The sequence below is a fragment of the Neopelma chrysocephalum genome, unplaced genomic scaffold, assembly GCF_003984885.1.
Source record: "Neopelma chrysocephalum unplaced genomic scaffold, ASM398488v2 Primary Assembly neopelma1_97116, whole genome shotgun sequence".
Taxonomy (NCBI): Eukaryota; Metazoa; Chordata; class Aves; order Passeriformes; family Pipridae; genus Neopelma; species Neopelma chrysocephalum.
Window position 1 is genome coordinate 999197 of NW_020925758.1, and position 13779 is coordinate 1012975.

The 13779-nt window shown below is 45.6% G+C and overlaps 1 protein-coding gene across 3 annotated transcripts in view; it reads left to right on the forward strand.

The window, feature by feature from the left end:
- SETBP1 (SET binding protein 1) overlaps nt 1-13779 on the forward strand; it is a 268798-nt gene that overhangs the window by 111897 nt on the left and 143122 nt on the right. For all 3 annotated transcript variants that reach the window (XM_027671623.1, XM_027671625.1, XM_027671626.1), the window contains one exon: nt 10923-10994. In XM_027671623.1, the coding sequence (XP_027527424.1) occupies nt 10923-10994 (72 nt within the window). The remainder of the gene's footprint in view (nt 1-10922; nt 10995-13779) is intronic.

A 13779-nucleotide genomic window follows, 5' to 3' on the forward strand; every position in this document is an offset into this window, starting at 1 on the left:
TGTTACTATCAACTTAAAAAATCTCCATTTGTTTCTACTGGTGTAATATTTGACCTCCAGTTTACTTTGGGGAAAATGAAGGCACATAGGAGTCTGCGAGTGGGGCCTCCTATGGTAAAAAATAAATCAGAGGCTTAATTCAAGTGGTCACTCCTGAATGTACACCGTGAGGATGCATTGCTTTAAATAGAATGAATCTTGATTTTCAGAATATTACTTCAGTGGTGCTGTTCAATTCATACCAAAATATATTAGGAAAACAATCTTGCACATCTTTATGGCCAAGGAGCACACCATGGTGCTAATGTTTAGAGCATTTCAAAGCATATGGATGGAATTTTTTTGTGATTGCATGGTTTAGTTTCATGGTTTTTTGTCCTCTTCATATAGCCCTGGTAGGAAAAATAGGCTGGTTTATTCAGTCCTTTCCACTTTATGAATTTCCTGCAATGCCACAGCAATGTCTTTCTTGGGTTCCTAGTCAACTTTTTGTTGGCATTTTGGAAGGTATCAGGAATAGGAGTAAGTTGGGTAACTTGTGTTGCTTGTATTTTGTGTTATTTATATGCATTTTTCTGCAAATCTTGACTCTTTTGGACCAAGCTGTCTTACAGGTTCCTTCAAAAATTAATCATAGAAATGGAAAGAAACTTACTTAGTGCTCTTTCACTCTTTAAAATACACGACATTTTATGTTTGGGTTTTTTTGCTTGAAACCACATTGTTAAATAAGTAGTGGATAGCCATTTCCCACTTAGCCTCCAAAGGGTGAAATCCTCATCTGGTATAAATTGACATAGCTCTATTCGAATCAGAGGAGCTACATTAATTCAATCCAGCTGAGTCTCCAGCCCTTTAAAATGCCAGCAAAGAGAGTGAGTTTTGCACAGGATGGATTTTTGGGCTGGGCAGAAGGTTTTTCTGTGTAACTTAGCTGTGTGTCTGGGCTCAGGGCTGTGGGAAACTGTCTGTTTGACATCTGCAGCATATGCAGCAAATGCTTTGGCAGTTCGAGTTAATGCCTTTTGAATTCGCAGGTTGTTTACTTTCAGCTTGAATGTGGATTTGCTTTCAGCCTCAATGGGAAATCTAACATAAGAAGTAATAGGACTAGCCATCTGTCCAAAAGGCTATGAGAATTCCTGGTTTTGAACCAATAATAGAGATCAGGGACAAGTTCACCCCCTGTGTAATCTCTGGCAAATTATTGGCATGCTCCTTGGATTTCCGACCTGGGACCCAATCCCTGTGGTGCAGTGTGAGCAAGCATAGACTTAGGAGAGGAAACCTGTGAAAATGAACACAGTCAGCATCCCTTTCCAATGGTCGCTTCTACAAACAAGCATTTTTCCAGCCCTTTCTTCCTCTGCTCTGATTTACAACCCATTTTGGCGTGTAAACTGTGCACCTGTGAAGCGGCTGCTACATCGTGGCTGCAGCCTGTGTTCTCAGGGGAGCAGTAAACAGCACGAGTGAATGGGAACCCCCATCTCTTGCCAACATTTCCTGCAAGTAAATATCAATCCATGTGTTAGTCACAGGCCAGAGAATGGTGTAATAACTAGATCGATTGGGTCACTTCTTCTAAAAAGCTCAGGGCCAGATTTCTTAACTGCTCAGCACACTCTTGAAAGAGTCCAGATTTTTTGCTTTCTTTCAAGCCAAAAGTTAAACCCATGTCTCCCTCCCCCCATCTAAACTGAGAAGCTGCACAAGAGTCAAGTTTTGAAAAAAATTAGCAGCATCCTGCAGCATTTAGCAGGACACAGTGAGCGGAATTTTACAAGGAGCATGGCATGTGATGGGTAATAAAGCTACTCCCCAGTCATAGATGTGGACGTGATGGGGCCTCCTGCACCTGTCTTGATCAACCACAAGAAGTGCCATCAGCTTCAGTGAGAAAATACTTAGAATATAAGAACTGTGCTGTCTAGAAGGCAGTGCCCTTGTTCAGGAAGCCTCTGTGGTATAAACTCTTGGTCACAGCTTTTCCACTGACTTTGTCCATGGTTTTGGTTGATCTTGGATTGAGTTATCCTGATTTGGACCAGCTGAAAACAGGAGTCTTGGTCTCCAAACCACTTGGATGAGCTGAAGATCATTGCTTGAGTATTTAATAAATAATAGGAAAGGCAGGGGAAAAGGCAACAAGAAATCACTTAGAAAGAGCATCATCTTGTCTTTAACAGCAAAACATTCATTCTTCACTGCAGGTGAAGTGAATGTATGTGCTTTAAACCTTCCTGAGGTGAATGGTTCAGGAGCACAGGATATCTGGCAACATCCTTAAAAGCACACTAGCCTGATTATGATCTGCCTTTACACAGTGAGCAACAGTAACTGAGATACCTTGGTGTAAATCCAGATGGAGATCAAAACCAGCCCTGCCACAGCCTTGTTTGTTCAGAGGACTCCAGCAAAACATACCACAGTCATTCCAACAGCACCAGGCTATTTTACCTCAATTACAGTTGGATTTAAGAAAACTGGAGGGCGCTGGATCATGTTCAAACTGTTTTCTTTAACCCTTCTCTGTCAAATCAGGGCTACTGCAGATTGGGTGGGGAAATAAGACTCTCTTTAAGGTCTTTATTTTGTCTATTGATTCAATAGTATTTACTGACTAATAACCACCCAAGGCTAACAGGCTCATTTGAACTGGGAATGCTGTGATTTTCCACGTTCTAATAGCAGAATAGGCAGCTTATAGACAAGTAGTCTGCTTGAGGTGGGGGAACTCAAGCCTCATAGTTCTCACTTAGGGAAACAAGCTTCCTTTTCCGCCATTTTTCAGGGAACCTTCTCTGAAAGTTTTCCATAGAATCACAGAAGTTTTTTCCTTATTTTCCTTGTATCTGTGCAGCCATGAGAACCAGGATGGCTTGAAATTGAACTAGCACAGTCCAGCCTTCAAGTCAAAGTCTTTGCGGTTTTAGGCTTTGCTTGGAACAAGAGACAGAAGAGCCAAAACACTGCATAAAAGAAGAAGAAGAAAAAAACCTGTTTTCTCAGTATTTTTGGCATGGAGGACGGCTTTCAGAGATACTGGAAATCATGCAAGAATAGTCTGTTCTTAAGAGATTTCTAGCCCTGCTCTGAAGACTGAGGGCTTTAGATAAGCATCTGCATGTGGGGGATCTTTGTCCAAAACAAACCACCCAACCTTTTGTAGTTCACCTGTCACTAATAGTGATTTCCCCCTCTGCATCTCTCCGTGCACTTGCTCACGCACACAAGTTCTTCGAGGCATCCTGAGAGCTTTTCCCTGCCCACAACAATTTAATTCCCTCTTGACCAAGATCTTCTCCTCGGTTAAGAAAACGAAAAAAAAACGTGATTGAAGAACCCTGTGCTGCCCAAAGGATTTCCTCTCCTCAGCCTTGCCGCACACATCGGGCTTGTTTTCCTCCCCCTTCTCCTTTGCCACATCATCTCTGCGTTTTGCGCGGTTGTTTTCTTTCTTTTCCAGCCCGGAAAAATCCGACATCTCCTCCCCCTCCCTGGCAGCGTGGGTGACAGAGACGGAGAAATCAGCACAGTGTCAGCAAGAGTTTAGCCCCGCAGCTGGGACCTGAACTTTCAGTGGCGGAGCATGGCTCTGGGTCACTGCACTAAAGCAAGCCAGATTGATACAAAGTGCTTGCTCGCACTGGGAAGGGAAGCATCAGAAGCCAGCTGATAAAAATCTTTAGGCTCCATCTATTGTGAGCTTATAGCAGCAAAAGCTGTTTTTCCTGGGGAAGATGACCGTGGGGTGTATATTTAGTGTCGTAACCCCAAAAATGACACGGTATTTGGGTGCTTGCTGCACTACGGGGGATATAGATTTTAACTGCAGATTTTAGAGCTGTTGAAACTGGAAGTGGAGCGTGTGGACTCAACATGCTGCACAAGGTGTGAAGTTTTCAGCTGTGAAGACCTGAACGATCATGTCTGCCAAGAGTTAATGTGCTTAGAAAGAGGATGCTAAAATATTCTTTCCCACTCCAGTTTGCAACTGAGAACTTGTTAGTCTGTAATATCTTTTATTTATAGCACCTTTTGACTCAAAGGATCTGAAAGTGCCTCTATCTGGGAGTCACTTCAGTGATACCTGCAGGCAGGGATGTGTCTTTGCAGGTGACTCCAACTGAGGTGTCAGGGTCTGCTTTGCCATGGACACACGTAAGGGACCCCATCTGCAAACACTTGTAAGGGCTGGAGGGAAGGGCAGAAAAACCCACCCTAAGCCTGAGGGATAGCAAAGAGAGAGAAAACAGATATATAAACCTTATGGGAGTGAGCATTCGGATGGACACTGGCTGACTTTGGAAGCAGATAGAGGGAGGAATCACAGCGAATTCTGGATGATGACCTTATACAAAGAGCTTGGGGCAGTGAAACCACAACTCAGAAGAGGGGATTTAGTGGCCCTACCTGGATATTGCTCCATCCAACCGAGCCAGATCCAGCTGTGCTGTGGTGGCCTGGAGAAACTCCAATGTGGACCCTGTGCAGGGACACATCTCAGTGGCAGAGATGCTCCTAAGGACACAGGCCCCGTGCTCGGCTTAAATATGCGAACTCACACATCCGTTAATGAGTGCAGTCATGGCAGGGCATCTGCTTATTTTAAGTCTACTCCAGTGCCTGCCCATCAGCTGCTCCCCATGCAGCAGCTGGCAGTGGCTGAAGGACCAGCTTCCCCAAGTGGCTACTGGCAGATAGAGAGGTGTCATCCAGCCCTCTGCTCTCCTCCTGTGTTATCCGTGCTGGCCAGGGAGGTAAAAGTCAGACCAACTGATGGCTTTACGATTCCAGCCTGCGATTTCTGCTTCATCCACAGCCAGGCGAGATTCTGCCAAGATACATATTAGGCAGCTGCTCAGGACATTGCTGTTTTGTCTGTACCACGCCGAGCATGCTGTCTGTCTGTCTGTCTCCCGCTCCGGCTCTGCGACCCTGCTATTAGGGTGGTTGCTCTGCTATTCCCTGAGGTGGCCAGAGCGTGTTCAGTGAGAACCAGACTTTTTTTGGCACTTTTGCTGCGCCTCCCGAGGAACTTGCCCCAGGGAGCTAGTGCCCATCTGTTTCAGCATCCTCTAATTCCCATGGCTTCCAAGCAGTTCTGATGTTTCTCAGTGGACAAAGCCATCCCAGCAGTCCCATAAAAATCTCCAGGGACACCAGTGGCTGCTTACAAGCCAGTGCCCCTCCCTGGGTCTCCAGCCAGGTTTTCAGCTTAATACACTCATTCCTCCATGATAAAATCCTCAGCACATCTCTCCTCCCTACCATCCCAAGCCACCCCCAGCATCAGCATTATTATATTTTTTTCTCCAAATCTCTTTCCTCCAGGCACCAGGCAAGGTGCATTTGATACCACTTTATCTCTCTCATGCATATGTCACTGTTTCAAACTCTGGTTTAATAAGAGTCACATCACTAGCTGGAAGTTGGCTCTCTCGGGTCCTTTCTATGGAGAACATGCATTTTTCCTCAGTCTTTCTCTACTCCCAACAAAACTTGACTCCTCCCTCCTTTGAGGAGGGGGTTGGGGTTAGCACATCCTGGCATGCACAAGGTCATGTTGTCTGCTTTTAGGGCATCTCTCACTCTCTCCTTCTTCCTCAGAGAAGAGAATACATATCCTGTGTGTTCATATGGGGTTTTTTCCCCTCTTCTTGGTCCATTCAGTGTGATATCATGTAGCACTTCTTTTGGTGCCCCTTCCACACATGCTGCTTTGGATTTGTGGGTGGAAGTGGAAAGGAGTTCCTTTAGAATCATGGAATCATAGAGTATCCAGAGTTGGTAGGGACTCACAAGGATAATTGAGTCCAACTCCAGGAATCCCACCATGTGCCTGAGGAAGTTGTCCAAGTGCTCCTTGAACAACGCAGGCTTGGGGCTGTGACCACTTCCCTGGGGAGCCTGTTCCAGGGCCCAACGACCCTCTGGGTGAAGAACCTTTTCTTAATATCAGGTCTGTGCTTTTCCTGACACAGCTTCATGCTGTTCCCTTGGGTCCTGTCATTAGTCACCAGAGAGAAGGTGACAAGCATATGGGCAAGCCTTGTCCCTATGAAAAACCCAAGAGGGAAATAGAGAAGAAAAAAACTTAAAAAAATAAAATAAGGGGATAAATATTTGGGAGGAGGGCGTTTAAGAGGAGAGAAAAACAAATCAAAGCCAGTGCCAGCCTAGAACCAGCAGCTGGTTGCCAGCACAGCAGGCTGAGAAGTTGTTGGTGGAAGCGCTCAGTGCCATGTTTGGGTTGTTTAAAAAAAAAATATAGTGTCCCTCCCCTGTTATTCCTCCTCTGCTTTTCTTTTCTCCCAGCCCCACAGGCAGGAGGAGAGGGGGACTCAGCTGCCAAAGGCACGCTTGTATTTACAGCAGTGCCAAGGGATGCAGGCAGAGTGTGTCCTGCGCCGTCACACGTGTGTGCACACACGTGTGCGCCCACGAGCTCCGCGCCTGGGCAGCTCCGGGCTGGAACGGACCTCCCGGCCCTGTTGTGTGTCCAGGGGCTCCCCACACCTCGAGGAGAGATGCCAGGGCATTGGCAACCATGGCACGATTCTTTTTTCCTTTTTTTTCTTTTTTTTTAAATTTTTTTCTTTTTTTGCCGGTGTGAGAGCAGGAGGTGGGACGGAGGAGAAAGGGAGGGTGGAAGGTTGTAACGCTTGGCTGGAAAAATTTAGAGGAGTACAAAGGGAGAGAGAGCGCGATGAAAAGGGGTGGCGGCGGGGAGAAGTAGGGGAGTGGGGGGAGGAAGGAGGCTGTGAACTGGCTGCCGTGGAGGTGGGAAGAGATTTATGTTTGCCGAGTGGTTGGGTCGGGAGCAGGCTGGGAGGGTGCGGGGTGCCGCGGGCAGGGCGGGGGTGCCGCGGGGAGCCTGACAGCGAACCAGCGGGGCTTCATTTTCCACCTTTCTTTCCTCCCTCCCTCCCTCCGCTGGGCGCTCGGAGGAGAAGGCAAGACAAAAAGCTGAACCGGTGCCAAGAAGGAGCCGCAGCGACTCGAAAATGGCACTCCGCGCCGCACTAATATTTCGAAGCTGGGCTGTGCTGGAGAGAAGGGAAACGTGTCAGGAATGAGAATGGCTGAGACCGTGGGGCCACTGGCCGGGCTCAGGAGTGTCCTCCCTCCTCCCTGCTTCCCATTCGCCTTTTAAATGTGACCCTTTTTCTCCTCCAGGCACCCCCAGTGGTATTTAGGAGCTCTGGGAAAGGGAGGGGACCTTTGCTGGGGACATGGAGTGTAAAGAGGCTCATCCCCTCCTTCCATCTCTGTATTAGGGAGGGCTTTTTTTTTTTTTTTTTAATTTATTTATCTTTTTTGTTATTTTTTTTTTCCTAAGGAGGAAAAGAACACTTGATTCCCAGTGAGTTTTCTGATTGTTTTCCTGTTGCCCTTCCCCTCCTCCTCGCTGTCCTCCTCCTCCTCCTCCTCTCACTGTACCCATAAGGCTGCTGTTGTGGCTCTGTGTCTTGATGCAAGGTTACTTGTAGGACACACGAGTCTCTGCTGCAAGGTGCAGCGTCGCCTGCGTCGGTGTTTCCCTCCGCTTCTCATTTGCTGGGAGACGAGGCAACTTCCAAGCAGCTCCACGGCTCAGCTCAGCGCCTGGTTGGTGCAGTGGCGCTGTTTGGGTTGCAAAAGCCCCTTCCTGCAAAGCATGTCTGGATTAAACAAACAAAAATTATCATGTAGGGATGAAACTGCATCAATTCATAAGATTGGTTAACTGGCAAGAAATGGGATGGAGTTTTGTGGTCATTTTTGCCTGAAGGGAAGGGTTTTGCCCTGTGTTGTTCCCCTTGTCCCTCCATTTACAGGCGAGGAAAAGGGATATAAAAATTTCCACCTTTTTTTTTTTTAATGGAGTTTTATTGCTACTTTTTTTTTTAGCATTTTAAAAATTATTACCAGCACGAGCACTTTTGTAATAGTTCAATGGTTGAAGTTAAATGCAAATATTTTTCCCCCCACCTCACAGATGTTCCTTTTTGGACCATTGTGGAATTTGGATTTGGAGTTTTAGGTTGTCTTTACAGAAACTAGAGACCGGAGAAAGAGAAAATCACAGCCTTTGGTTTTGAAAACAGGTCCACATCCTGTTCTATCAGTTTTAGCCCTTACACAGCTAGCAGGTCAAGTTCAAGGAGACCTTTCTAAAGCACAGGCAGAGCCTCGTTGACTTGCTGCATCTCAGGAGGCTGTGGGTTGTTGGGTTACTAGCTTGGTCCGTTTTGTAGTCCCAGGCATGGGATGATCCCTTTGACCTCTCTCTCGCCTGAAAACCATGCCCTAGTAGACATACAAACCACTTCAAACCTCACCTTTGCTCTCAAACACGTAGACCTGGTTTGGGAGCACCTAGCTCTGCCCAGGCAATGCCTTTTTGGAAATACTCTGATAAATAGTGGGGAATTCAGGGAGGCTCAAAGGCCTGCTCTTCTCACCCTCTTCTCACAGCTCCTTGCAAATCAATAGTCCTTACTCTGTGGAGGATCAAACACTCAGTCCCAGATTGACACTGTTGGGAGGTGCACTCATTTCTGAGGTGATGTACAGGTTTTGTACAGAGTAGAATGACTACAGCAACTGATCCCTTGCTCTTCCTCACCTCTCAGCTGAGCCTTATACCATGCTTACCCGATCCTACATGTTTTCTCTGAATAAAAGGCGTACATAAAATACATGGGTTTCTATAAACACGTGCATGCTGTTTGCTTTTCAGTTGTCTCTTTGGGTTTCATGAGATGAGCTGTGTATTTAAGCCACCATCCTCACCAAGGGCATACACCGTTCAGATCTTGCCTGAATTTCGTAGAATCACAGAATGGTTTGGGCTGGAACAAATATTAAAGCTCATCTCATTCCAACTCCCTGTGCCATGGGCAGGGAGACCTTCCACTAGACAAGATTGTTCCAAGCCCCATCCAACCTGGTCTTGGACACCTCCAGGGATGGGGCAGCCACAGCTTCTCTGGGCAACCTGTTCCAGGGCCTCCCCACCCTCACAGGGAGCTCCTTCCCAATATCCCATCTAACACTGCCTCTGGCAACATGAATCCATTCCCCCTTGTCCTGTCACTCCAGGCCCTTGTCCAAAGTCCCTCCCCAGCTCTCCTTTAGCCTCTTTAGGTACTGGCAGGTGCTCAAGGTCTCCCTGGAGTCTTGTCTTCTCCAGACTGAACAATTCCATTGTTCTCAGTCTCTCCTCATAGGTGAGATATTCCAGAATTTTCCAGAAGTTCTTGCTGGTATTTTTGTCTGTGGCTGCTCATCTTCCTCTGGGCACAACCTGCTCTTTTTAACCTGAGATTCCTAAGGATGGTAATCTCAAGGATCCATGGGATTCTAACCTACAAGAGCAAATGGCAGGAGTGGAGATTACAGGAGATTACAACCCACATCAAAGTGACCAGAGGAGACCCTGGTATATGTCCTGACCCACCATGCAACCGTACAGACCATTGCTCATGCTTTTACGTGTGGAAACAGCTTGTGTTTACTACTGATTTAAAGCTCTTGATACTTGAGTTACCAAATAGCAATTCCCATCAAGTTCACAGAGAGGATCCCAAAGATACAGAAAAGTATTAATGTGGACTCACAGCATCCATATGCACAGAGTAGCAATGTAGTGTTTGTTATTCAAGAAGGTGAACTGGGAGCAACAGATGAAGAGACCTTCCTAAACCTTGTTACTTCAGAATTCAGACCTCTTTCATTCCCTTGGTATCTTGAGAGTAGGGGAGCTTTGGGGCAAAAATGCTGCTCTTGTGCTTTCCAAGTGGTCAAGTAAGCCATCTGAGCAGCTTGGTCATACTTCCCAAGGAGGGAAGGCAGTGACAAGGCACTTGAATGTTTTTGTATTTATTTCTCCCTGCATAAAGAAGGTGTCATTGGATCTATTCTCCTGAAACATGATGTCTCATGTATATCAAGTTGCTTCCCTCAAATCCTTCACCCTTTTAACACTTTATAATGAGAAATACTGTTTGCTTGGAGTTGTTATGAGATGACTTGTGTCTGGAAGGGTTAATCTGTAGAGCTCTTCCAAGGCTATCTTCCACACCTTTCCCACTCCCCGACTTATTTTTTTGGACCGGAAACCTCATATTTCTGTAATCTAAATGTGCAAATGCTTTGCAGTCACGGTCCAGTAGCTGGGTTAATCTCAGCCCCCTGGAGTGGCAGATGGCTGATTTGTTGCTGATTCCAGTTACAGAGAATTGTGTCACCTATTATTTTTGCACAGGCTGATGCTTGAAAGGATGCCTTTGGCAAAAACAGTGCAAAGCAAAGCAAAAAGACCACTCTCTGATCTGCATCACCACAGGTGAAAATGTAAAATATTTCACCTTTGTGTGAAGGGATGGAGAGGTGGACAAAGAGGAGAAGTGGGAATGAAGGAAGGAGAGGGAAGACCTAATTTTCATAGCAGAAGTACCAAAGCACAGGGCAGAGCAGGTTGGTTGCAGTCATGATGTTGAATCGCAAGCACTTACCCTGTTTTAAATGGTTTTGCAATGTGGTAATCCTTGGCTTCAGCTCCTTACTTTAGCTCCTATACAAAACAGGCAGCTTGACATCTTGTGACACCTTCCTGCTCTTCCCAAGCCTTTCTAACAGAGGTTGTCAAAGGAATCCGTGGCATTTCTCCCTGACATCAACACTCGTTGTGCCAATACTTGGGGGCACTTGGGAGGAGAAACCTACACATCTGTGTAGGGTAAAGGGAAGTTTGGGGGACCTTCCAAAACTCTGCCGGGCTGAGGGTCAGCCCCGGCTCTGGGGGCCATACTGAAAGCTGTAGAGAAACTGAAAGGGCAGAGCAAAACTCTGTGGGCTTGTGACCATTTTCTACACAGTCATCCCAATAATCAAGGTTTTCTCTTTTCTTTTTGCTTTGGGAAACACCACAGAGTCAGATGAAGAATTTGGGAAGAGAGTGTGGGTTCCCTGTGCAGAGTCCAGTGACGAAATCTGTGAACAAGGTAAGAACAAGGGGTTATGGCCCTGATGCTTTCTGTTTATTCCTTTTCCTCTTCCAGATGCATTTTTGCAGTGTTAGACACAAAACGTAAGTATGCATAGCACAGAAAGTGATTGTCCAAGCCCTAAGCAAAGGAGTCTAAAAAGATCAAGCTGAATAAGGTTTCTTTTTAATTCATGCCATTATGATGGTTTGGATTTTAGAACAGTTTGTATTGTATCTAAATGATCTATGTGTGAATAATTGTTACCAACCTCCTGACACCAGGACCTAATTAGGAAGTAGGAGCCTTAAATAGGCCATTTGCGTAGTGAGTTTCCATATGTCTCCTTGCACAATTTATTTGCTTCACTCCATTGAGATAGAATGAGAATGAAACTCTTAGAACTGCCTTTGACTCTGAGGCTCTTTTCTTCATCTCCTCTGCAGTTACAGCCCACTATTAAGAAGACAATATCTCTTGCCCTGTGTTCAGACAGAAAAAAACTGCCTGTAGTGCTGCTTTTATTCCAGATTGCCCAAGGTTCTCTATTTCCAAGTCTCCAATGGAAATGGAGTGAGAAATGCAAAACCAACCTGCAGACTAGGAAAAATGCAATGTTGTCAGAGAAAGCACAGAGGTCAGAGCAGGATGATCTTGAAGGAACACTACCTGTCCTCTCTGCCTCGCAACCCTGTTGAAAGCTGATGCTGTGGTATTTCAGTTAATGTACAGATGCAATTTTAGGAATTCAATGGATAGAAGCAATTTGAAGAGCTCTGTATTGGTTCTGTCTGGGTTTCTTCCTGCTAGGATGTGAGGAAGGGGGAAAGGTTGGTGAAAGGCTGCCTGAGTTTTGTCTTAGTTTTGAATATTTAGCTCAGTCTGGACCAACATCGTCCCTTGGATTCCTTGTTCATTTTTATGATGCAGGATATGTTCTTTAAGTATAGTTTCAGGATATATCCTTTATTTCCAAGCACTTCTTGCATGCATGACTCCACCCATGCTTCATATGGCCCTCTTGATTCTTTTACTCCCATCATCCTGAAGTCAGCAAAACTTCGATGTATGATTAAGTATTATTTATTATTGGGATAAACTTTAATGAAAGTTCAAGATTTGTTTTGGTTGGTTGGTTTTTTTTCATCCCCAAATCTGGATCTTTAGTTTCCCAGTGAAAGACAACTCTACTGGCATTGATTTTGTTTATGATAATTCACTTGTGTGTTCCCTTCCAGGAATTGTCATTGCCTTCCAGAAGGGAGGTTAGTGTTAGTCCCCTCGCAGTGATAATTATAATCAGACCTGTCAGCCTTCACACAGTCTACGCTTATCACTTGCATTTAGGAGGATTTTTCCTGAAGCCTATTACCAGAGCTGCTTCTTAGGGAAAAATAGTCATGATTTTTTCCCGCTAATCTTTGATGGCTCTCAGCCTTGAAAGCATGGAGAGGAGCAAAATGACTGCCAGCCGTAGTTAAAGAAACTCTCTGTTGGTTCAGGTATAGAGGCCTGTAAAGCCAAGGAGTGGGAGGATTGTCTGGGAAATGCTGAGGGGTTTAATTTGGTTGTGACAACACCTCAGGTGTGCTGGGGACACAAAGCAGCGCCTTTTCCAATGGTGGTGCCCGCAGGAACTACCTCTGCAGATCCACTAGACAAGGGCTTCAGGTAGCGTGTGGTTCTTGGCAGTGGTTCCCTCTCTCCCTGCTGTTTTGGGCAGTGATCTCTGCCCAGGTTGAGTGGTTTGGAAGCAGGATGGCCAGAGAAGTGGCTGCAGTTGGCGCTGGAGACCATGGCTGGCGTCATATGGACCAGTAGCCACTGGCACACCGCAGTACAGCGGCGACCAGCTGGGCAGAGAGGTGGTGTTGGGTAGGATGTGGTTTAGTATTTATTCATTCCAGGATGTTTGAAAATTGTCCCCCCTAGTGTTACTCCCTGGGAAACACATTGCCCCATTTATTGGGTTCCCCCTCCCTCCCCTTTTCACTCAGTTATTCCTACTGATATGCTAATAAACCCCTTTATTAGTTTTTTTGGGGTTTACTAACATGAAAAACAATTAATTTTTACCATTTCATCAGACTAAATGAGTGATGTATCTTTTAGTCCCTCCTGTGTTATCGCCATGCTTCTTGTAATGTACTCAGAGATTTGGACTCCCTTGATTTTGGTAGAATCTGAGGGTGGTCAGCACTTCATAGCTTTTGCAGCAAAGGAGGTGGTGAGAGATTGGGAACCCTTACGTTCTCCGCAGTTTCATATTTACAGTATGCAGTGATATGATTTGCCTTTGTTTTATTTAAATTCACTGGGAACTAGAGATTTATTTATCAGGTGTCATTCCCTGAAGGATGATAAATGCCGTATAGAGAAGACTTCATCTATTATACAAACAGATTTGAAGGCTTTGCTGTTGGATTCCTCTGACTGCTGAATGGAGTAAAAATGCCGTCGGCTGAACAGAGACAGAGTGATACTTAGCAGTAGCATCTTATGACCTTTTGATCAGCTGAGATCTCAAGCCATATTAGTGGACAGATTATGATGTGATGGAAAGAGGGCCAGGAATAGCCTTTTTATCATGAGATCCTTTTGTGAATATCCTTCTTGGGTGTATTCAGGTGGTTAATCACTAGGCTAGGGCAATCAATTGGAAACAGGGGAATGAAACACTGGTGCAGGCACTCCAAATGCACTCAGGTTTGCCAACTGCAGCTGGATGTTACAGCTTACAGTTTCTCTCTAATATTCTCCTACCTTCCTTTTCCTATCAAGGCTGTGGGTGACCTTGTATTAT